A 26,693-nucleotide genomic window follows, 5' to 3' on the forward strand; every position below is an offset into this window, starting at 1 on the left:
TATATATACATATATATATATATACATTTATTTATATATATATATATATATATATATATATATATATATATACATTTATATACATTTATATATATATATATATATATATATATATATAATATATATATATATTTTTTTTTTTTTTTTTTTTTCATTTTTTTTTACACATTTTCAAGTGTGAATAAATAACACACCTTTCATATATAATCATTCTATGAAACTTTTCTGACACATTAGCATATAATAAAGGTTCGTAACTTATGGAGTTTCCAAAACATCTTCAGTTTTCCAAAACATCTTTAAGTTCCCCTCAAAAATTATGCAAATATGTCATGTTTATTGCTATTATAAAATCAATAAATGAACTTAGGAAAAAACGATAAGTTGGGGGGTTTAGAGACATACACTTTACATATAAGGTGTAAGTTTCATATAAATTGAATAAAAAATAAAATAGTTATTCAAACATTTATGTTATTTTAAAACATTTTAAATATATAAGAAAATAATAAAGTCTTAGGTGCTGCCATCTGTGGCTAAGGTTGACATCAACCAGTTTTCTCCAAAATTGGCACCCTTACAGATAGGCTTATGTGCAGTCAGGTGTATAAGTTTCATGCAAATCGTCCGATAACAAAAAAAAATGAAATTTTTTTGAAAAAAAACTATTTTTTTTTTAACTTAAATTTTTTTCTAATAAAATTAATTTTAACAATTTTTTAATATATGCTATTGAGATAGCCGAGAGTCATAGATATGATTTCAGTTGACATTTGTGTTTGATCATCGTTTTTGACCATTTTGGAATAATTTTGACACCTACTTCAATATTTTTTTCTCCCTTCCTATTTATGCTACGATGCTGAAACTTATAACAGATGAAACTCTTTTCATGTACAACTCGTCAAAAAAGATTTGATTGAAATCGAACCAGTTTTCATTTAATGCATTTTTGGGGAAATCTGGAACTCATGCCCCCTTAACTTGATATTCATGTGCAATAAAATGTTGGATTCGTATAATCAAAAATATTTAAAATGTTTTTTATTTTATCCTACTGGATTAGTATTTAAAGTTGAACAATTATTGACCCATTATCTGTGACGAGTCGAGGTTTGAGATCCTTCTAATGTGATGCACTTAGAAGTGGGACACTTCTAAATAAATAGGTTATTATAAACAATGGGATAATTTTCCACTTACATAAGTTATGTCAAAGGATTGACCTATTCTGAAAATTCTAAACATGATTATTCCAACTATGTTTATCTCTATTTCTATATGTTTGAAGAGGGAGACTCATTTTCCTAGCCCAAACTGGCATTATCACAACGTATGCTAAATAGACATTTTTACCGAATGTTAGTGCTGGCAATTGCTTAAGTTGAGATTTAAGTATTTTCATGTTTTCCATTAAACAAGCAGTTGAACTTATCCAGGGTTAGCAACATTGGCCTTCGCCTAATTTAGACGCATTCTAGGGAATTTTATATTTTCAGAGGCAGCAGTAATTTGTGAGTGAGGTATATTGCAGGTGGTAAAGGCAGGAAGATGCTCAGACAGGTTACCACCATCATTAATACTCCTACAGACTTATACCCACAGATGTGACAAGTTAGATCATAAATGAGAAACTTATCAATCTGAAACTTTCCTCTCCCATCCCATGACAAAAAGCTTAAATTAATATTAAATTCATCTGTGAAAGCAGGATAATTCTTAGAACGTGTAGAATTTCGTATTAACTTATTCTCAAACATATAAATTCCTGAAATTTTAGCAATGAGTTACCCAGTAATTTCACGTTTTATTTTCTCGTAAAATTCTGGAAAAAACAAAAGAAAAAAAGACAAGTTTCTTGGCCTAACATATGTAATAAACGTTTCGAGTGCGATGGTGACATACGGTAATGTATTTTAACAATCATTATACGTTTATTAGATAATAACAGCCAAAGAGTTGTCAGATCTTGGCAATTATCGTTATTTAGTAGCATAACCCATTTCGTAGATATTTTTATAGCAATGAAATTACTCGACCTGAGTCCTATTTACCTCTGGTAAACCAAGACGCAACTCATAATATCACCCGTTGTTTAAGGATTAGGCTGATAATTTAGTTCCTTTGTTTGGTCGAAAATTATAAAGTACTCCCCGTCGCTCACCCTTGTCTGTCATCACAATACCACGCAAAGCATTAACACCCTTTACTCAAGTAATCACGAGGAAAACAATATAATTCTCCAATTTAAATGTACCAAACAAACGTTTCAGTAACGTTTCCAGAACTTCATAATTTTTTTGTAAGAGGAAGAATCATTTACGGATTTTATAATGCCGTTATTTTGTTGTTGTTGCTGTGATAGATTCACACAACTGGACGTCATCAGTGGCAGGGGTGGTGGGAACTGTGTTGACACATGCGTCACAGCCTAGCCACTCCGTGTTCTTCTTCACCGACACTACCACCTCCGCTTCCACTTTCTTCACTGTAAGTGCCACTTTATTTACTGTTTTCTCTACTTTCTTTACTGTTCATGTAATTATATATTATTGCTGCAAAACAAAAACTAGTGTCAAAAGTACCAGTGGCACAGGGGGAACACACCTCGCACTTGGCAAGTGATTTGACCGGGGAGGATTGACTAGGCGCCAGTCCTTAACTATACACCTCTGATCACCTAGCAGTGATTGAGTACCTGCTTGTTAAACGATTGGTGGATCGAATTTCAAGGGATGTAATGGGTGAGGTTTACTATGAGGAATGGGAAGATAAAGCTTTCAGCCTGCTAACCTCTCGAGTCAGCAGTCGTCTGTTCCTATATCCACCTCGGTAGAAAAAACTACATGCACCTGATTATAAGTTTTTATGGTAAAAGTGTCATATTTTTCAGATAACACAAAATCTGGAGATCCCAGGTGGTGTTGGGGTGTTTGAATTGGCAGCTACGGAATCGATCACTAACAAATCAGAGTCTGATTTCTCTACATGGATCTCTGATGTCAAATGGGTTGGTCGCTGGCATGTTTCTTTTGCAATTTAGAAAGTAAATTGCACATAGTCAGGAGAGTTACACGTGGTTATTGTTATGTATTTAATTAACATGACAGGCAACTCATATGGTATTAAACATGTCAGCTGCGGCAGCTGTCGTCACACACAACAATTGTGGTGGTGAGCGACGACCTCGCCTTCCTGGCCGCCTTCGCTCACTGGTCCCTCAAGGGCCGCCTCCTGGTGTGGTCAACGAGGCTCCTGGTCGTCACCCGCCTCCACCTCCACCACCTGCAGGTCCACTACACAGCCTTCTCCAGGATGAATGCAATGATGCTCATTATCGACGACGACTCCCACGACATCAGGTGAGGAGTCATCAGAACTTCTCCACAGACACACCACTGTCAATTTCCTCTCTCTCACACTACATCATCCACTCATCATCATACAGAACATTGTCACCACAGCAAGACCTACACTCATCACTGCCTTATTCACACATATGTATTTATATATGCAGAATGACCGCAAAAAAAATATAATATATATATATATATATATATATATATATATATATATATATATATATATATATATATATATATATATATATATATATATATATATATATATATATATATATACATATATATATATATATATATATATATATATATATATATATATATATATATATATATATATATATATATATATATGTATATATGTATACATATATGTATACATATATATATATATATATATATATATATATATATATATATATATATATATATATATATATATATATATATATATATATATATATGTATATATATATGTATACATATATATATATATATATATATATATATATATATATATATATATATATATATATATATATATATATATATATATATATGTCGTACCTAGTAGCCAGAACGCACTTCTCTGTCTACTATGCAAGGCCCGATTTGCCTAATAAGCCAAGTTTTCATGAATTAATTGCTTTTTGACTACCTAACCTAACCTAACTTTTTCGGCTACCTAACCTAACCTAACCTATAAAGATAGGTTAGGTTAGGTTAGGTAGGGATGGTTAGGTTCGGTCATATATCAACGTTAATTTTAACTCTAATAAAAAAAAATTAACCTCATACATAATGAAATAGGGAGCATTTTAATTTCATAAGAAAAAAGTTAGAGAAAATATATTAATTCAGGAAAATTTGGCTTATTAGGAAAATCGGGCCTTGCATAGTAGGCCGAGAAGTTCGTTCTGGCTACTAGGTACGACATATATATATATATATATATATATATATATATATATATATATATATATATATATATATATATATATATATATATATATATATATATATATATATATTAGTATATTTTGGTAGCAGTCTTTCCTGTAGACATATTTTATTAAATATGACCGAAAAAGTAAGATTAATAATTCTAACACGAATTTTCTCAATCTTTCGTACATTATGCTTCACTGTTGGAGGTAAATCAAAAATCACTTCTCCAAAATTCATTTTTATTTCTAGTCTGACGCGACACGGGCGCGTTTCGTAAAACTTATTACATTTTCAAAGACTTCACAAATACACAACTGATTAGAACTTGCGTTTCCCTGATTTTATATCTACATTTTGAGTGAGGTGGGAAGGGTGATGTGGCATTACATTTGAGTAAGGTGGGAAGGATGATGTGGCATTAGAGGATATTAATAGGGTATTAAAAGTATCAACACAAGACAGAACACGAAACAATGGATATTGAATAGAAGTGTTTGTAGAAAGCCTATTGGTCCATATTTCTTGATGCTTCTATATTGGAGCGGAGTCTTGAGGTGGGTAGAATATAGTTGTGCAATAATTGGCTGTTGATTGCTGGTGTTGACTTCTTGATGTGTAGTGCCTCGCAAACGTCGAGCCGCCTGCTATCGCTGTATCTATCGATGATTTCTGTGTTGTTTACTAGGATTTCTCTGGCGATGGTTTGGTTATGGGAAGAGATTATATGTTCCTTAATGGAGCCCTGTTGTTTATGCATCGTTAAACGCCTAGAAAGAGATGTTGTTGTCTTGCCTATATACTGGGTTTTTTGGAGCTTACAGTCCCCAAGTGGGCATTTGAAGGCATAGACGACGTTAGTCTCTTTTAAAGCGTTCTGTTTCGTGTCTGGAGAGTTTCTCATGAGTAGGCTGGCCGTTTTTCTGGTTTTATAGTAAATCGTTAGTTGTATCCTCTGATTTTTGTCTGTAGGGATAACGTTTCTATTAACAATATCTTTCAGGACCCTTTCCTCTGTTTTATGAGCTGTGGAAAAGAAGTTCCTGTAAAATAGTCTAATAGGGGGTATAGGTGTTGTGTTAGTTGTCTCTTCGGAGGTTGCATGGCTTTTCACTTTCCTTCTTATGATGTCTTCGATGAAACCAACACCTATACCCCCTATTAGACTATTTTACAGGAACTTCTTTTCCACAGCTCATAAAACAGAGGAAAGGGTCCTGAAAGATATTGTTAATAGAAACGTTATCCCTACAGACAAAAATAGGAGGATACAACTGACGATTTACTATAAAACCAGAAAAACGGCCAGCCTACTCATGAGAAACTCTCCAGACACGAAACAGAACGCTTTAAAAGAGACTAACGTCGTCTATGCCTTCAAATGCCCACTTGGGGACTGTAAGCTCCAAAAAACCCAGTATATAGGCAAGACAACAACATCTCTTTCTAGGCGTTTAACGATGCATAAACAACAGGGCTCCATTAAGGAACATATAATCTCTTCCCATAACCAAACCATCGCCAGAGAAATCCTAGTAAACAACACAGAAATCATCGATAGATACAGCGATAGCAGGCGGCTCGACGTTTGCGAGGCACTACACATCAAGAAGTCAACACCAGCAATCAACAGCCAATTATTGCACAACTATATTCTACCCACCTCAAGACTCCGCTCCAATATAGAAGCATCAAGAAATATGGACCAATAGGCTTTCTACAAACACTTCTATTCAATATCCATTGTTTCGTGTTCTGTCTTGTGTTGATACTTTTAATACCCTATTAATATCCTCTAATGCCACATCATCCTTCCCACCTTACTCAAATGTAATGCCACATCACCCTTCCCACCTCACTCAAAATGTAGATATAAAATCAGGGAAACGCAAGTTCTAATCAGTTGTGTATTTGTGAAGTCTTTGAAAATGTAATAAGTTTTACGAAACGCGCCCGTGTCGCGTCAGACTAGAAATAAAAATGAATTTTGGAGAAGTGATTTTTGATTTACCTCCAACAGTGAAGCATAATGTACGAAAGATTGAGAAAATTCGTGTTAGAATTATTAATCTTACTTTTTCGGTCATATTTAATAAAATATATATATATATATATATATATATATATATATATATATATATATATATATATATATATATATATATATATATATATATATGTCGTACCTAGTAGCCAGAACGCACTTCTCAGCCTACTATGCAAGGCCCGAATTGTCTAATAAGCCAAGTTTTCATGAATTATTTGTTTTTCGACTACCTAACCTACCTAACATCACCTAACCTAACTTTTTCGGCTACCTAACCTATAAAGATAGGTTAGGTTAGGTTAGGTAGGGTTGGTTAGGTTCGGTCATATATCTACGTTAATTTTAACTCCAATAAAGAAAAATTGACCTCATACATAATGAAAAGGGTAGATTTATCATTTCATAAGAAAAAAATTAGAGAAAATATATTAATTCAGGAAAACTTGGCTTATTAGGCAAATCGGGCCTTGCATAGTAGGCTGAGAAGTGCGTTCTGGCTATTAGGTACGACATATATATATATATATATATATATATATATATATATATATATATATATATATATATATGTCGTACCTAATAGCCAGAACTCACTTCTCAGCCTACTATGCAAGGCCCGATTTGCCTAATAAGCCAAGTTTTCATGAATTACTATATTTTCTCTATTTTTTTTCTTATGAAATGATAAAGCTGCCCATTTCATTATGTATGAGGTCAATTTTTTTTTATTAGAGTTAAAATTAACGTAGATATATGACCGAACTTAACCAACCCTACCTAACCTAACCTAACCTATCTTAATAGGTTAGGTTAGGTTAGGTGGCCGAAAAAGTTAGGTTAGGTTAGGTTAGGTAGGTTAGGTAGTCGAAAAGTAATTAATTCATGAAAACTTGGCTTATTAGGCAAATCGGGCCTTGCATAGTAGGCTGAAAAGTGCGTTCTGGCTACTAGGTACGACATATATATATATATATATATATATATATATATATATATATATATATATATATATATATATATATATATATATATATATATATATATATATATATATATATATATTTTATTAAATATGACCGAAAAAGTAAGATTAATAATTCTAACACCAAAAAGATTCCAAAAATCAGAGGATACAACTGACGATTTACTATAAAACCAGAAAAACGGCCAGCCTACTCATGAGAAACTCTCCAGACACGAAACAGAACGCTTTAAAAGAGACTAACGTCGTCTATGCCTTCAAATGCCCACTTGGGGACTGTAAGCTCCAAAAAACCCAGTATATAGGCAAGACAACAACATCTCTTTCTAGGCGTTTAACGATGCATAAACAACAGGGCTCCATTAAGGAACATATAATCTCTTCCCATAACCAAACCATCGCCAGAGAAATCCTAGTAAACAACACAGAAATCATCGATAGATACAGCGATAGCAGGCGGCTCGACGTTTGCGAGGCACTACACATCAAAAAGTCAACACCAGCAATCAACAGCCAATTATTGCACAACTATATTCTACCCACCTCAAGACTCCGCTCCAATATAGAAGCATCAAGAAATATGGACCAATAGGCTTTCTACAAACACTTCTATTCAATATCCATTGTTTCGTGTTCTGTCTTGTGTTGATACTTTTAATACCCTATTAATATCCTCTAATGCCACATCATCCTTCCCACCTTACTCAAATGTAATGCCACATCACCCTTCCCACCTCACTCAAAATGTAGATATAAAATCAGGGAAACGCAAGTTCTAATCAGTTGTGTATTTGTGAAGTCTTTGAAAATGTAATAAGTTTTACGAAACGCGCCCGTGTCGCGTCAGACTAGAAATAAAAATGAATTTTGGAGAAGTGATTTTTGATTTACCTCCAACAGTGAAGCATAATGTACGAAAGATTGAGAAAATTCGTGTTAGAATTATTAATCTTACTTTTTCGGTCATATTTAATAAAATATGTCTACAGGAAAGACTGCTACCAAAATATACTAATATATATATATATATATATATATATATATATATATATATATATATATATATATATATATATATATATATATATATGTATATATATATGTTGTTGAATGTGACCGAAAAGGTAAGATTAATAATTCTAACACGAATTTTCTCAATATTTCTTATGTTTTTCTTCACTGTCAGTGGTAATAAAAATATAAATTCTCCAAAATTTATTTTTTAATTGTCTGACGTCTGAAAGCGTTTCGTAGTGCTTATTACATTTTCAAAGACTTAATTTACACACAGATTAATCGAACTTATACTCATTTTGGGTGAGGTGATATGGTACAAAGTTTTGGGTGAAGTGAATAAACTTATGACAGAACACGGAACAATGGGTATAAATTGGATATGATAACTGCAGAAGACCTATTAGCCCATACTTCCTCTTGTAGCTTCCATATTGGTTCGGGGGTTTTGAAATGCCACATACATGACATCTATTTAGTATGTATATAATTTAGTTTTGAACAAACGAACATTTACATTTTTATATGTAAACTAGCTGTACCTGGCGATGCGTCGCTGTGGTTCAGTATCGCATGTGCGTTGCTGAGCAACAGCAACCCTCCCCCTGTCACCCTGTCCCTCCCCCCCCGGTCCCCTCGTTCTCCCAACCATTCCCCACTCCTCCGTTCCCTTGTCCTCCCCACCATTTCCGTCCTCCCTCATCCCTATGTCCTCCCCATCATCCACCACTCCACAATCCTCTCGTCCTCTTGACCCTTCCCCACTCCACCATCCCCAACTTCCCCGTCTCCTCGTCCTCCCCACCATTACCCCCCTCCCTTGTCCCCTTGTCCTCCCCACCATCCTCCACTCCTGACCCCTCGTCCTCCTCACTATTCCCCACTCCCTCGTGTGATGCATTCCCAAATCATCTGATGTTCCCATCAGAAAATTGGGAACATCAAATGATCTGATGTTTTCATCAGTGAAATTTAAGAAAAACAATTAAAAAACGAAATAAAACCAATAAAAAAACTATACTTATGAAATGAACGGTATGGTAAACAACAAAGCTCATTTCCAACACAAAGTCACACAAAATAATTAAATCAAAATGAAAAATAAAGTTGCTTGTATGTGCAACAGATGGCACTGTTTTTACCTGCAACAAGTGTGGCATCTATACTTATACTCACCAAATGAGCCCTATGGAAAACCACATAGTTGAGTTCCAATGAATGTCACACAAAATAATTAAATCAAAATGAAAATAAATCAAAATGTATGAAAATTTAATTTGGCAATGCAATCGAAAACATTGAAATGGAATCGTACCATATTTAGTATAGCGTGTGTGGCTCTTACATGTAATAGATGGTGCTGTTGCTTAAAAAAAAAATGTTTTTACCTGTCACAGGTTTGGCATCTATTCTTATACTTACGAAATGAACAGTATGGTAAACAACACAGCTCAATTCCAACACAGTGCCACACAAAATAATTCAATAAAAAATTATATATATATCGAAATCTATGAAAATTAAATACTTACCTGCCAATGTATACCTGCCATGCCAGGTGTTGTTGAAGCATCTGTGCTGGTGAGGGTTCGAGTACCTGGTGGGTGGGTGTGTCTTAAGTTAGTTCAACTTCAAACTTGTGTGTTCAGGCAAGTTAGTGCATTAAGCATGGACACCGTGTTTTCCCATATTAACAGGTTCTCGATGGAAAACGTCAGTGACCTCTCACATACTCTAGTGGACTTGGGGGACGGAGGTTGGGGCTTAAATACCCCGAAATTTCCATCCCTTTAGGCTCTGAGTGTGGTGTAGTGGGTACAGTGTGAACCTGCTATGCTTGGTGTTGTTGAAGTATCTGTGCTGGCGAGGGTTCGAGTCCTTGGTGTGGGTGTGTCTATAAATTGTTTATATAGATATATATATATGTGTGTGTGTGTGTAAATCACGAAAGTTAACATGTGAAAAAAAATGTGACAGTGTTAGACCACGGAGGAAGAATTGAAGTTCTTAAGTACTTTCGAATATTAATACATCTTCAGAAGGAATGATTTACAAGTCAATAAGTTTGGACATATATAGGCAGGACAGAGAGGTGAACTGAAGTGAGGTACAATGATAAAGATATGAATGGGATTAGTTGGATATAAAATATAAACTGTATCATATGGGCCCATAAAATAAGATAAATAGGTAAAAGAATAAAATATTATCAATAAGTCCATACATTGATAATAATAGCATAAGACAGTAAATATTAACAATGAATTAGTGAGACAAATGTGTATCAGTGATTCTACTAAAATCCCCCTTTAACTGTTGAATCAAAAATGGATCAAAATTATATAAACCATAATAAAAATAAACCATAATTATAGATGTGTTCCCAAAATAGACCCTATTACAGTCTTTGCAAGGTATTTTATAAATGACACATTTATCACTACGAGGGCTGTTTCTAACTAATTGTTTACCAACAGTATTTTCGTAATTAAACGATACATGTATATCAAAAAGTTTCAAGGACTTGACCATATTTTCAAATCCAGAAAAATATGGTAAACATAACACATTCTTTGGGCGAATTTTCTCACTGCACATATTATTATAATGTGTACGACGTGCTTTGCTACAGCAAAGTTCCAAAAAATTCATTGGATAACAAAGCTGGAGATCAATAGAATCAATATTTTGACCAAACCACAAACTAGAAAGTGAAGGAACGATGACTCTTAAATTCATAGAGGAAACATTTGATTTTTTCACATTGTATCTATGCCCTGAGAAATAATGAACATAAGATAAATTATCATATGTAAACCGTGCTCTCACACACAGCTCCATTTGGAAGCAGGTTGACGAGGAACTCGGTAGAGTAAGGCGTACACGACGCCACACCAAAAACACTCTTATACCCCTCAGATCACAAAATCTGATCTGAGTATAGAGTAAGAGTGTGAACACCATACCAGAGGACGGAGTATGGTCAGGTCGACTGTAAAATACAGGTGGAGCTCTGGTTTGGGGCCTCCTGAACCTTCCAGTGAGTTTAGTAGAGTTCCAGGTTGGTCGGCTTCACCTTTCAAAACTATTGGAGTGAACTACACAGTTACAATAACTCTGGCACCAGGGACAAAATTCCTGTAAAGACATACATTTTCCTGTTCACCTGTGCCACCACAGGGGGAGTTCAACTAGAAGTGACTCCCGACATGTGTGCTGAGTCATTCATACAGGCCTTTTACAGGTATGCTGCCCGTTGATCCTGCACCAAGTTGATGATCTCAGACAATGGGTCCACCTTGGTGGCAGGGAAAGCATGCTTGAGATAGGTCTGGAACCACTCTAGCTGTTTGCACTACCTTGACCCAACTACAGTGCTACTATAAATTTATACCTCCTTAGAGCATCTCGGCTCTGAGGCTTCAATGAGCGAATGAGGGCATTTTACTTCCATGACAGTGAAATGCTGTCTTAGGAAGACGCTGTACTACCAAAAAATCGATCTCCAAGATCTCCAAACCATTGTTATTGAAGTTGAGTCTTGAGTCAATAACCAACTGCTGACTTACCTCTCAGACGATAACTCAGAACATGAGCCACTGAGTCCATTTCATCTGGTGTGTGGGGGTACCTCTAACTCCTATGACATCACTCATTGACGAGGGATCTGGAGATCCTTCGTATGCTAGAAAGAACGACCTAGTTCAGAGTTACAAACATATGTCCAGAGTAATTGGTCCGTAGAACGAAGATTGGACTTGAGCGTACCTAATTACTCTGAGGTTGTATCACTATTAACCCCTATAACAGAATACAACTACAACCTGGCGATGTTGTTCTGGTGAACAGCGATGGTCCTTGCCAGAATGGCCTCTAGGCCGTATAGTCTCTGTCCACGCAGACAGCCAGGGTGTCTTGACGATAGTAAAAGTTAAGTGCAAGGGCACCACTAGCCTCAAGACGCTATAGAAGTTAGTTCCTTTGAAGCTAGCAGTAAATGAAGTTGTCCAGAGACTTCCAACACCTGCAACTCTAATACAGGACATCCGTCCTTTATGAACTACCGCACAACAGTGCAAATTGAAACTCAAACATTATTATAATGCTTCTGAAGAAGAGTAATGAATTGTTAATCAGCCCTAAACAGTGGACTACAACCCATGTTTCTCCTCCCCAGAATTAATGAGAAAAACTCCCACATATCTCATACATTGTTTAATGCAACAAGCAGAAAATAAAATGCTGCTGGTTTGAACTAATTAGCATTGCATATATAATTTAGTTAGTCATTAAAAGAGATTTTATACATGGCAAATTTACTCCAGAAAACGAGAATATTAATTTCCGCGTCGTTCTGCATCTCGTTCCAAAATTTAATAAATTAATTTAATACTAAACCCAACAGTCTGTAGATTGAAATAATCATAAAAGCACTTCTCATAAGTAAACTGAATGATCAAAGGAATCAAAGATAAGCAATCTTCGGAACTACTGAACCTCCTTCTGACAGGTGCAACATGTACGTTCATCTGCCATTCAGTGTCCGGGACACCAAGCCATTGTGGGTGGCCTCCTGGACGCCTCGGCGCGGCCTGGCTCTCTCTCGCCCTCCGCTCTTCCCTAACAAGTTCTCACTGTGAGTCTGGTATACAATTATTGAAACATTTCTTCCTGATTTGAACTAGCCTAGTTATATTTACTAAGTAGTGATTTCATGGTTCTTCTATAGCTCCTTAGCTTTACCCTTCTATCTTTTTATGTTTGTTGATGAAAGGACTTTCATTCCTCCTGTTTCTCATCATAATTGATATTGAAGATATTTATTGTAAATAGCTCAATGATCTCCTATTGTAACCAATTTATTTTTCTTGCAACTCGTACACTGAAAATGCTTTTCCTGGCGTCTCTTCATCAGCTTCCACCTATTCTTTGTGGTGCCACATAAGTTATACAATAAGTAATATCCACTTTCTTACAGATTCGTTCATGGTCCCAACTTGCTGGCGGCATCAGTGAGTAACGCTTTCCACAAGATGATAACGACAGAGGACCCGGAGGCTCCTGGTAAACACAGAGTTAAGTTCATGGGTCCCATGGAAGATCTCATGGACTACATAGCTAAGGCTCTCAACTTCTCGTATGTTGAACATTATACCAGAGTTAAGGTTTTATCTGTTGGAAGCATATTATTCCCCATTTACCATGAGCATGATTTTGTTAATCTTAATTCATGAAATATGATGAATAACTTAGAATTTTAGAGTTATAAATATCTGAACTTTTCATATGGCTACATATAAGTAGTGAAATATGTGACTAGAACCGGATGCACCACCTGAGCAGGTGAGCCCATTAGGCCTCCCTGGTCAGGTGGTGCACAGGTAGCTAGTCACACAGTGTACTGGGGGGTTCCCCAGGTGTTTGACGCGTGCCAGGTGTATGGCGTCCGGCCGCGCGGCACTTCACAGAGGGTCGTGTTGGAGTGGGGGCGGGGGTATGTGGTGGTATGTGGTCATGTAGGGTAAGTATAATAAGAGGAATGTTGAAGAGGAGAAGAGGAGAGGAATAGTAGTAGATGAATATGTATGAGTATGGGCCGTAGAGTTAATCCTGTGTGTAGATATATAGATCGATAGATGGATAGATGCGAGTATGTGGTTATGTAGAGGAGGGTTGCCCCCCCCCCCCCACTACCTGGGAAAGATATGTTGAGGAGGGAGGGGCCCCCCTACCCCTGAGAGGGTAGAAGACCAGGCTCTTAAGATGGGTATGGGGAGAGGAGGAGAAAGGAAGAGAGGGGAGCAGGCGGCGGCTTTGTGTGATAGTGGAGGGAGCCATTATTTTTTCTTAAAGAATGTCTGTTTTATGTAAGGAAAAGAAACGTTTAACTGTCTCGCCCAATTCTGTTTGTGTCGGTGGTGTTCAATGACGGTGATTAGTTACATGTCAGACAGGGTTGTGTTGGCGTCTCAGCAGCAAATGGGATGTGTCAATGAGCTGGGTCTCTCTCTCTCCCCTCACTCCCCCACGTAGCTTGCTTGCTTCTAACTCGCTTCTAGAGCGGATCATACTCAACAGCATATAATGTCCACATAGACATGAGGTTCTCACCACACACCAGCAGACCGCATAGGAGCATTGTACCTCCATGAGGTCACCGTGTGGACCCTTTTGCGCCTCAGCCCGGTGTGGACCCTTTGGTGTCACACACTTGAGTGACCTGTGTTGGCATTAGCTGCTGGGGTCGTATATCGCTCCCCCCTCCCCTCACATCCCCCCTCCATCCAGATGACAGGCATCATCAATTACTTGACAATTCCACACACTTCACATTTCCTCAGTCCGCGGGCTGGAGGATCTTCTTCTTGAGGTTATCTTGAGATGATTTCGGGGCTTTAGTGTCCCCGCGGCCCGGTCCTCGACCAGGCCTCCACCCCCAGGAAGCAGCCCGTGACAGCTGACTAACACCCAGGTACCTATTTTACTGCTAGGTAACAGGGGCATAGGGTGAAAGAAACTTTGCCCAGTGTTTCTCGCCGGCGCCTGGGATCGAACCCAGGACCACAGGATCACAAGTCCCGCGTGCTGTCCGCTCGGCCGACCGGCTCCCTCCCATGGAGGATGGCTAGGGGTGTTGGCTATCCTCTTGAGAGTTTGACATAAGTGTACTGAACTGCAACCTCATAGTCTGCTTCCAGAGCGCTAAGGATATGTGGCTCACACCCACCACATAGGTCTGAGGAGTGTCACCACATGACCACATGGAGTCCCCTCTTCGAAAGTTGAGGCGTAGCTGTTGTGAATGTCAACATTTGCCTCTACCATAGTCAGTCCTGTGCAGGCGATGAGTCACAATAACGTGGCTGAAGTATGTTGACCAGACCACACACTAGAAATTGACTTGAGAATGGTCCAGGACGGACCGAAACGTCGTCGTCCCTTCAATTTCTAGTGTGTGGTCTGGTCAACATAGTCAGTCCTGTCCATCCCCTCCCTCTCCAACCACATAGCAGGCCACACCACATACCACCATCACCATCACCACAAGCAGGCAGGTGAGCCATGACCACAACATACAAATTCCAAGGAATGAGGAGTTAGCTAAGTAAACATATCATCCCCCCCCTCCCCCCTCAAGCCTCGCCTCCAAGGAGGAGTGCATAGTGGACCACATGTCTGGGCGGGGAGCGAGCCATCGTGGGCGGCTATCCTCTTTGGAGTTTGACGCTTAACTGGTTAAATGAAGCGTTACCGCACACCTTACCCATGCTCCAGCAGGTCCCCCCTAGCCTCTCCCCTACATCTAGAACTCAAGTCTGTTTACTTTCCCCCCGCGAAGGTTGTGGGGGCTTACATGCGTGTCCCAGTATTCATAACACTTACTCGGGTAAAGTCAGTAGACATTTTTACTGAATGTGGGAAACATAACCTCTGGAGGTAGCAGGTAGGTGTTTTCCACTACTGAATGAATATATGCAATTTTAGATCAATCCCATGAACTTCACTATTACACAAATCTGGGGTGGTGGTTTGAGGTGTACTGAGATGGGCATGGTATTGGGGATGACCTTACGCTCACCCCCATCCATCTCCACTCCCACCCCTCCCCCAGCCCATACCATCAAGCATCACTTCACCCTTCCCAGACCGGATGTTCTATGCAAAGCCTTTAGTAGTAGTATTTCTGATCATATGTAGAGTAGTGACCCAGTTCACAAACACGCAGATGTCATCCCATTCCACACGTGCTCACCAGAGGACATACCACGCTGGAAGACAGATGAGTTTGGGGAGACGTGATCACTACCTACAAATTCTAGTATTTTCTGTTAACTGTGTGATCACAACATATACTTCATGGTCACTTGTTCTGCCTCTCACTAGTCAATAAACACAATTTTTTTATAATTTCTTGACTAAAATAGCACTCCGAAACATCTAGCACATTTTAATTTTTAATTGACACGTGCACAGCTATCAAAGGGAATCTCACTACTGCATGGATAGCTGGTGTGTTAAATAAATCGTCCTTACCTAGCTTATCATTTTCTTTGAGAAACTTATATGTGGTGATCATATCTCCCGAGTCTACACAAATAACCCACACATCACCCAACTTCTGTTTTCAAATCATAGCTCGCTTCTAATTTACTGTTATTTTTTTGCAGAAACTAAGTTTTGAGAATATGCACAAAGTCACCAATTAATATTCGTTATCATCTAAGTTATCATAACATAACGTGACCAACATGGTAACATCATTCTTTGCTCAAATATAATTTTTAAAAGTAATGAGTGTCGTAAGGTTCGTAAGGTGGTCTTCAATCTTCTTATTATAACAAATCATAATTTTTTTTTTGTAATTACTGTGTGCCAGTTTTAGCCCCTGTAACACAATGTAATGTAACGTGGAAATCATCTTTCTGCTGTCCAAAATAACATTTTGAAATGAAAAGTATGTCTTAGATCATCTCCATTACATCTCTTACCATATAAATATTGCTGTGTGCCAGTTTTAGTCCCAGTAACACATTTTAACGTAACGCGGAAATCATCTTTCTGCAAAACATCTGCAAGTCCAAAATAACATTTTGAAATTAAAGTATGTATAAAAATATGCGAGGTCATGGAGATCTAATCCCACGTCATCATAGCTTTTGTCATTGTTGTTTGATATATCTCCCAGCAGATCGCATGCAGGCTCATGAAAGTACATGTAAAGTACATCAGACTCTCAAATTTTACCCACCAAAGAAGAAGATCCCTTTCCGTAACTACGGACGGGAATATGGTCCTAGTCACATGTGCTTTTATGACTTCGAGTGCATGCAATCTGCTGGGAGCGATATCAAACAACAATGACAAATCTGTGATGACATGGGATTAGATCTCTATGACCTCGCATATTACGTACATAATGGTTAAAATCCTTTATTAGTACTAAGTGTTGAGCTTCCAACATCAGTAATACACCAACTAACTTTCACAGATCTAGCGCGAATATTATGTAGATGCATCCCCTTAGCTAACATTTATAAGCCGCAACACACTGCATAAGGAATATATCAGCCTCTCCCTCTGGATTGAAAACCAACTGCTTTCCAGGCAAGCCTTCAAGAAAGTCTACATGTGAGCCTAATCTTATTGGATGTTCAATCTGAGCACAGTTGATATAAAAACCGGTGGGCCTCTCAACCAAGACAGTGGACCCCTCCTTCTCTTCCAGGTATTGAGATATTTTTTCTGTCAATTCGTCAGACCAAAAATTAATAAGCATATTTAGTTCCTCTTGCGTAACTGTTCGTCCCTCGCCTCGTATGGGAAAGCCGTCATTATTTATTGGAGACTGTTTTACAACACTGGTCCGGGATTTAGTTATGGACCGGAATTCAATTCAAACCTCGAATTCAAATATAATATATGAAAAGAATGAATAAATATAAAATAAGTAAAAGTCAAGTGCATGTGTTAAGCTATGATGAGCATAAAAGACTGTGAGGGCAGTGTTCAAGTATAAATATATATATGTTTTTGTGAAAGAGGAAATATGATTCACACATCAGCGGTGGACAATAAGCGGTAACCGTGTGATGTGCACAAAATAATTTGAAATAACTAAAAAAAAATTTGTTGACAAACATTAAGGACATTGATAATGAGAGGTCTTTAACTAGATACTGACAGGAGAAACGACAAAAAGCCATGATATTGAAAAGAAACTGAACTGAAGTTGTAAAGAATTTGAAAGTTGATTAATATATGTAGTGTGAAGCGAATCTACTGGAAAACAGTAAGCAAACTTTATTTGAAAAGAACATGAAAAGTCTGAAAAGCAGGGCGTAGTATGTGGGATTAGATCTCTATGACCTCGCATATTACGTACATAATGGTTAAAATCCTTTATTAGTACTAAGTGTTGAGCTTCCAACATCAGTAATACACCAACTAACTTTCACAGATCTAGCGCGAATATTATGTAGATGCATCCCCTTAGCTAACATTTATAAGCCGCAACACACTGCATAAGGAATATATCAGCCTCTCCCTCTGGATTGAAAACCAACTGCTTTCCAGGCAAGCCTTCAAGAAAGTCTACATGTGAGCCTAATCTTATTGGATGTTCAATCTGAGCACAGTTGATATAAAAACCGGTGGGCCTCTCAACCAAGACAGTGGACCCCTCCTTCTCTTCCAGGTATTGAGATATTTTTTCTGTCAATTCGTCAGACCAAAAATTAATAAGCATATTTAGTTCCTCTTGCGTAACTGTTCGTCCCTCGCCTCGTATGGGAAAGCCGTCATTATTTATTGGAGACTGTTTTACAACACTGGTCCGGGATTTAGTTATGGACCGGAATTCAATTCAAACCTCGAATTCAAATATAATATATGAAAAGAATGAATAAATATAAAATAAGTAAAAGTCAAGTGCATGTGTTAAGCTATGATGAGCATAAAAGACTGTGAGGGCAGTGTTCAAGTATAAATATATATATGTTTTTGTGAAAGAGGAAATATGATTCACACATCAGCGGTGGACAATAAGCGGTAACCGTGTGATGTGCACAAAATAATTTGAAATAACTAAAAAAAAATTTGTTGACAAACATTAAGGACATTGATAATGAGAGGTCTTTAACTAGATACTGACAGGAGAAACGACAAAAAGCCATGATATTGAAAAGAAACTGAACTGAAGTTGTAAAGAATTTGAAAGTTGATTAATATATGTAGTGTGAAGCGAATCTACTGGAAAACAGTAAGCAAACTTTATTTGAAAAGAACATGAAAAGTCTGAAAAGCAGGGCGTAGTGAAATGGGTAAAAATAAGAAGCAATGATCTTCATAAACATAACATAACATATCCACGACCGTAATTAATACACTGTGAACTCTCTTAAAACTGTGCTCACCTCGTAGCCTCGTAGTCTGTGTGGATAGCGTGCCTCGTAGCCTGGTGGATAGCGCGCAGGACTCGTAATTCTGTGGCGCGGGTTCGATTCCCGCACGAGGCAGAAACAAATGGGCAAAGTTTCTTTCACCCTGAATGCCCCTGTTACCTAGCAGTAAATAGGTACCTGGGAGTTAGTCAGCTGTCACGGGCTGCTTCCTGGGGGTGGAGGTCTGGTCGAGGACCGGGCCGCGGGGACACTAAAGCCCCGAAATCATCTCAAGATAACCTCAAGATAACCATGAAATATCGTCACTATGCATAACTCATCAATCTGCAAAACAAATTGTTGACTATAAGTGGACAATGAGAATAAAAATGATCACATAGGTTTTGGAGTGCTATTTTAGTCAAGAAATGATGCAAAGGATGTTTAATGACTAATGAGTGAAAGAGGAGGAGGTTATGTAGGTAATGATCACGTCTCCCCAAACTCTTCTGTCTTCCAGAGGGAGGTGTGGTGCATATTTCACAATACCTTATCTTTCCTCCTAAGTCCCCCTCTTATCTCGTGGACTGGAGGTGTTTGATATGTTGAACTGCTTAAAGGAACCTTATTTGCTAGAAAAAAAAGCCTGTGAAATAATGCGATGTTTTGACTATCTAGCTAATAGAGTTTTGCTACTTTTTGTCTTTGTTATGTATTGCCTTGCCTTGCTAATAGTGCAATGTCACATTTTGTCTAGCTCACTTAGCACAAGTGAAGAGAAAACATTGAAAAACTTGCAAAGGTTAAAACTCTGTGAAATCATATCTGTTATGTTAAGTTTTTGACTAGCCGGCTAATAGCGTACTACTACATTATTGTCTTTTTTATGTTATGTTTACCTCGATAGCATTGTAATGCTTGGAAATTGTATGTGTAAGGACCGTTTATTTAACACACCAGCCATCCATGCAGTAGTGAGATTCCCTTTGATGGCTGTGCAAGTGTCAATGAAAAATTAAAATGTGCAAAGATGTTTCGCAGTGCTATTTTAGTCGAGAAATTATAAAAAAAATTGTGTTTATTGACTAGTGAGAGGCAGAAAAAGTGACCATGAGGTATATGTTGTGATCACACAGTTAACAAAAAATATTAGAATTTGTAGGTAATCACGTCTCCCCAAACTCTACTGTGCATAATTCACAAAGTCTTTCTTCCTAACTCACCCCTCTTAGTTCGTGGACTAGTGGCGCACCTTTGTTTAAAATTAAATCTACAAAGCTTCACATTTTCAAAAAATGTTATTTGGTCATCAGACAGAAAGATGATTTCCACGTTACGGTACGTAACGATATAATGTGTTACAAGAACTAAACAGCCATGCGGTAATATTTTATTTGTGTTCTGATGTAATGGCTAAACATGCTTCACATTTTCAATAATGTTATTTGATCATCAGACAGAAAGTTGATATCCACGTTATGTTACTAAGTGTAAGGATATTGTGGTCATTAACACAGTCATGCAATAAACAGATAACAAGAGGTACACCGCTCGAATGCTTGCTCCCGCAGTCATGTGGTATATTTGGACAGCAGAAAGAGGTTTTCAATGTTACATTACATTGTGTTACAGGATGATTTCCACGTTACGTTACAATGTGTTACAGGGGCTAAAATTGGCAGACAGTAATATTTATATGATAAGAGATGTAATGGAGATGATCTAAGACATACTTTTCATTTCAAAATGTTATTTTGGACTGCAGAAAGATGATTTCCACGTTACGTTACATTGTGTTACAGGGGCTAAAACTGGCACACAGTAATTACAAAAAAAAATTATGATTTGTTATAATAAGAAGATTGAAGACCACCTTACGACACTCGTTACTCTTAAAAAAATATTTGAGCAAAGAATGATGTTACCATGTTGGTCACGTTATGTTATGATAGCTTAGATGATAACGAATATTAATTGGTGACTTTGTGCATATTCTCAAAACTTAGTTTCTGCAAAAAATAACAGTAAATTAGAAGCGAGCTATGATTTGAAAACAGAAGTTGGGTGATGTGTGGGTTATTTGTGTAGACTCGGGAGATATGATCACCACGTATAAGTTTCTCAAAGAAAATGATAAGCTAGGTAAGGACGGTTTATTTAACACATCAGCTATCCATGCAGTAGTGAAATTCCCTTTGATGGCTGTGTATATAATGAAATATTATAAATATAATGAGTCTGCTAAAATTTCGCACAAGAATAGAGCTAACACCATAACCTTAATCAGGTGTTATACAATCAAGATCACATCAAATATCTCTGTAGTCATGAATGTATTCTGCCTGTAGTGGCCACAGCATGCCTTCGCTGCTGTGCACTCAATATTTTAGTACTTTTATCCTGCCCTTTTTTTATTATACTTTTGGTCATGATACATGATTTTTATGAATCAAGACGCAGTACACATCCTTGACCAAAATTAGAGATACCATTATTATCCATGTCAACATTAACTGCATTTTAAAAGTAATGGTCAACCAACAACATCTGGAAGTGTAAAGGAAATGAAAGTGTACACTCTCGTATCATTGTCCTCTACCAAATAATCACAAGTAGTGTTGGGTTTATCCAGTAACACAAGTAACTTAGCTTACCATGAAGTAAGTGAATGATTGAACATGGCTCTGCCAACCAGCCCTTCTTCCACTCACAAACTTCCTAAAGATAGATATTATCTAACCTTACACTTCAGCTAGAATATGTTATAATTATATCAGTTCATTCCACTCTTAAACAAGGCAACTGGTATCAGGACACACACACACTGGTATTATTTTTAATATAACACTACTAGTTATAACACCACACTACTAGTTTTTAGTGTTACAAGTAGTCTTGGATATTAGCTAAAGAACGTAAAGAATCTTGAAATATACGGCTCATGTGGGCACTAGTTTCTGTCACCCAAGTGCGATAAGACCACACCCCCAATCCCCCCCCACCCAACCTCCCAACCCCCAACCATACACCACCCGCTACACACACACATACACAACACAAATTAGGCAGGAAAGAGAAGGGTGGGCAGACTGCATTTTCTTGGACTGTCAGAAAGCCTTTGACACAGTACCTCACAAAAGGCTGTTACAAAAGTTGGAGCAGCAGGCAGGAGTAAAAGGTAAGGTGCTCCAGTGAACAAGGGAGTATCTAAGCAATAGGAAACAGCGAGTAACGATGAGGGGGGAGGCATCAGAGTGGCGAGATCTCACCAGCGGGGTTCCAGAGGGCTCTGTACTCGGACCCATCCTGTTTCTAATATATGTAAACGACCTTCCAGACGGTATAGACTCATTCCTCTCAATGTTTGCTGACGATGCAAAAATTATGAGAAGAATAAAAACAGATGAAGATAGACAGAGACTACAGGACGACCTGGACCAACTGGAGGAATGGTCTAGGAAATGACTGCTAAAGTTCAACTCAGGATAGTGTAAAGTAATGAAATTAAGCGAAGGGAGCAGAAGGCTGAACACAAGGTACCATCTGGGAGGTGAAATCTTACAAGAGTCAAATAGAGAGAGAAAGAACTGTTGATATCACACCGAACCTGTCCCCAGAGGCCCACATCAAAAGGATATGATCAGCGGCATATGCTAGACTAGCCAATATAAGAACTGCCTTTAGAAACTTGTGTAAGGAATCATTCAGGACCCTGTATACCACTTATGCAAGACCAATCCTGGAATATGCAGCTCCAGCCTGGAGTCCATACCTAGTTAAACACAAGACGAAGTTAGAGAAGATTCAGAGGTATGCCACCATACTGGTCACGGAACTGAGAGGAATGAGTTACGAGGAAAGGCTAAGGGAGCTGAACCTCACAACCGTGGAAAACAGAAGAGTAAGGGGAGACATGATAGCCACTTACAAAATTCTCAGGGGAATTGACAGGGTGGACAAAGACAAACTCTTTAGCGCGGGTGGAACACGAACAAGGGGACACAGGTGGAGACTTAGTACCCAGATGAGCCATAGAGACGTTAGAAAGAATTTTTTCAGTGTCAGGGTAGTTAACAAATGGAATGCATTAAGTAGTTTTGTGGTGGAGGCTGACTCCATACACAGTTTCAAATGTAGATATGATAGAGCCCAATAGGCTCAGGAATCTGTACATCAGTTGATTGACAGTTGAGAGGCGGGACCAAAGAGCCAGAGCTCAACCCCTGCAAACACAACTAGGTGTGACGGTATCCACCCCTGTATTTCTTCCTTCCCAGCTTAGAAGAGTCATATCTCCGTAGCCTAAGTATTCCCAAATGTTCAGGGGATATTTTCATGTGTGGGAAAGCGTGGAGTGTGATTAAGCTGGCTGTAAAATGGCCAGCTAAGTTTGATAATGCAAGGGGCTTACGCCTTTTGAAGCACAGGATGGTGACGAGCCATCCTGTTTCCCGCCAAGACGTCCTGACGCTTCCCGGCACCTGATTGGCCAGGTGAGGTCACGTGCCGGAAGTGACTAATGACGAGAGCCCTTGGGCGGTGTGACTTCATGAGGCGAGGGGTCCAGGGCAGCGGGCGCCTGGGCGGGAAGACAGTACGTCACGAGCCATCAGAGAGGGAAGACGCGCTCGAGCGAGCTCCGGACCTAGAGAGCCCTTACCTGTAGATTTAAGCTCCGCTTCGATTCTGCAGACAGTCTGAGAAGCCATCCAACTTCCGTGGAGTGCCCAGAGGCAAGGACGGACCGGATTGGAGAGCCAAGAGCTTTATCAAGAGTCTGCAGCAGAGGGAACGTTGGGCTGGTGACGTCTGGGACGCCCACTAGAGGACCACGTCTTACACATCAAGCGAGAAGCTAGGGCCGGGCCCAAATCTACTGTCAGCTGAGGTGAGGGGAAGCTGTGCTGGACTGCGAGGTGTTGGCAGTGCAAGTGAGAGTGGAGGACGACGACGGAGGTACCTGTCTCCAGTATCCCAGAGAAGAGGAGGAGGAAGGCAGTACCTGTTGGGAGTGAGCACGGCGAAGACGCGTTACCACGAAGGCGACGGAGGAACCTGTGTGTGCGGTGGGAACTAGTCGTCGGCAGAGTAGACGCCAGAACCAGGAACGTCAACATCCCTCAACAGAGGACGAGTCAGCTTCGTGGTTGGAGTGAAATAAGGTAGATAATTGTCCCTCCCTTATCCCTTTTGAGCTATGCGAGCTAGGTATTTTATATGATGTGAACATTTCTTCTCATATTATTGTTTAAGTGACAGGACGTTAGGCTAGTAACCAAAATCTCCTTTAGGCATGAGTTGGTGTGTGTGAGCATTAACGTGGTGATGTTAGTGATCCTGGAAGGGTAGTTGGTGTGCAAGGAGCCACCAACGTGCTCTGAAACGTCCAGCTGATCGCCTTGCTAGAGGCGTGGGAAAATCACGAGGTTCTGACAGCTGGACCCAGCCAGCTGACCGTGTTACCAGAGACGTGTCATCGAGAAATGCTGCTGCCAGCGGATGATTCCAACATAGACATTTCTTTATGCCATTTATATATGTATATATGTTGTTCTTCAGTAAACTTTTAAACTAACTGAGGAGTTTAAGTGAGCCTTAATTCTCTAGGGCTATAGGTATTATATATTTATGAGACCATTAGTGACACCTTGCACTGCACGTGACATTGCATCCTTAGACAAGATAATGAGACCACTGACGTGTTGCTGGGACACGAGCATAAACACCCAGCTGGTGACCTGAGTAGACCAGATAAAGAAGAAGAAAGCGTTCCAGTGTCAGGACAGGCAGGTTTAAGTGAGTTATAAGAAGCTTTAACCTCCCCACTCGCTAGGGGTGTATAAGGCCAGCCCTTAGTTGACTGGGGGAGCCCAAGGGTGAGCAGTGGCGCCCGGTACTGAGGGGCTAAGACCCATGGGACGACCCCAACCACAGGTTGGAAAGGGGGTGAACTCTGACATAGGTGAGTACACTCATTCCAATTCCTCTTCCTCTCTCTCTTCCTCACTCTTCCTTGCTCTCCCTCTCTCTTATCACTCTCCTCTCTCTCCCTCTCTCTTTCTCACTCTCCTCTCTCTTTCTCCCTCCCTCCCTCCCTTTCTCACTAACTCTCTCCCTCCAACTCTCTCTCTCTCACTCTCCTCTCTCTTTCTCCCTCCCTCCCTCCCTTTCTCCCTCCCTCCCTCCCTCCCTCCAACTCTCTCTCTCTCTCTCTCTCTCTCTCTCTCTCTCTCTCTCTCTCTCTCTCTCTCTCTCTCTCTCTCTCTCTCTCTCTCTCTCTCTCTCTCTCTCTCTCTCTCTCCCTCCCTCCCGCCAACTCTCTCTCTCTCTCTCTCTCTCTCTCTCTCTCTCTCTCTCTCTCTCTCTCTCTCTCTCTCTCTCTCTCTCTCTCTCTCTCTCTCTCTCTCTCTCTCTCTCCCTCCCTCCCTCCCCTCCCTTCCTCCAACTCTCTCTCTCTCTCTCTCTCTCTCTCTCTCTCTCTCTCTCTCTCTCTCTCTCTCTCTCCCTCCCTCCCTCCCTCCCTCTCTCTCTCTCTCTCTCTCTCTCTCTCTCTCGCTCTCGCTCTCGCTCCCTCCCTCTCTCTCTCTCTCTCTCTCTCTCTCTCTCTCTCTCTCTCTCTCTCTCTCTCTCTCTCTCTCTCTCTCTCTCTCTCTCTCTCTCTCTCTCTCTCTCTCTCTTTCTCTCTCTCTCTCTCTCTCTCTCTCTCTCTCTCTCTCTCTCCCTCCTTTTCTCCCTCCCTCCCTCCCTCTCTCTCTCTCTCTCCCTCCCTCCCTCTCTCTCTCTCTCTCTCTCCCTCCCTCCCTTCCTCCAACTCTTTTTCTTCAGGAATGTTTTTTTTTTTTAACATCAGTTTAAAAAAAAACTCTGTAAGGGTTACTATGTTTCAATATTATATTCATATATTGTGTGTTCAGTGAGGCTTTTTCTTTAATCTTTCATCCTTATGCTCTTACCGTTTAATCCTTTTATTCTTACTAATCTGTACCTGCTTCTGGGTAATTCTTTACCTGGGGACATGTGGTCGGATTCAGCTGTTGACCTGTTCCCTCCTGTGGGACATTTGGGGCTTGACTCTATTTATTTAAATATTAATGTAATGAAAATCAATTACGAAGGACCACCCGCTTTTATAGTAAAGAGGGAAACTAATAAAATGTGATCATTAGAAAATTCTAGATGAACCAGTAACTATGGATAAATACTAGAGAATATAATCACTTGTATAATTAATGGGCTGTATATAATTTAACTGAATCAAAGCCTCAAACACCTACATTGGGGGTGTATTACTAGATCTTCATATATGTCTAGGAACTAGTGTGGTTCGTACACCAGTTCATTATGCAATAACTAATCCTATGACCAATTATAGAATCAATAAAACAATCACCAATAAGAACATAGATTATGAACATGAGAAACTAATGATTATAATAAACACATGTTAATCCAGAAAACAGTGA

At 39.1% G+C, this 26,693-nt stretch overlaps 1 protein-coding gene across 1 annotated transcript in view; it reads left to right on the top strand.

Annotated features, from left to right (window-relative positions):
• Nucleotides 1-26,693, top strand: part of LOC138352320 (probable glutamate receptor) — a 308,857-nt gene that overhangs the window by 15,951 nt on the left and 266,213 nt on the right. The window contains exons 2-6 of the mRNA XM_069304701.1: nt 2,366-2,490; nt 2,894-3,010; nt 3,139-3,362; nt 12,861-12,986; nt 13,329-13,487. Of these exons, the coding sequence (XP_069160802.1) occupies nt 2,366-2,490; nt 2,894-3,010; nt 3,139-3,362; nt 12,861-12,986; nt 13,329-13,487 (751 nt within the window). The remainder of the gene's footprint in view (nt 1-2,365; nt 2,491-2,893; nt 3,011-3,138; nt 3,363-12,860; nt 12,987-13,328; nt 13,488-26,693) is intronic.

The sequence above is a fragment of the Procambarus clarkii genome, chromosome 53 (assembly GCF_040958095.1).
Source record: "Procambarus clarkii isolate CNS0578487 chromosome 53, FALCON_Pclarkii_2.0, whole genome shotgun sequence".
Classification (NCBI taxonomy): Eukaryota; Metazoa; Arthropoda; class Malacostraca; order Decapoda; family Cambaridae; genus Procambarus; species Procambarus clarkii.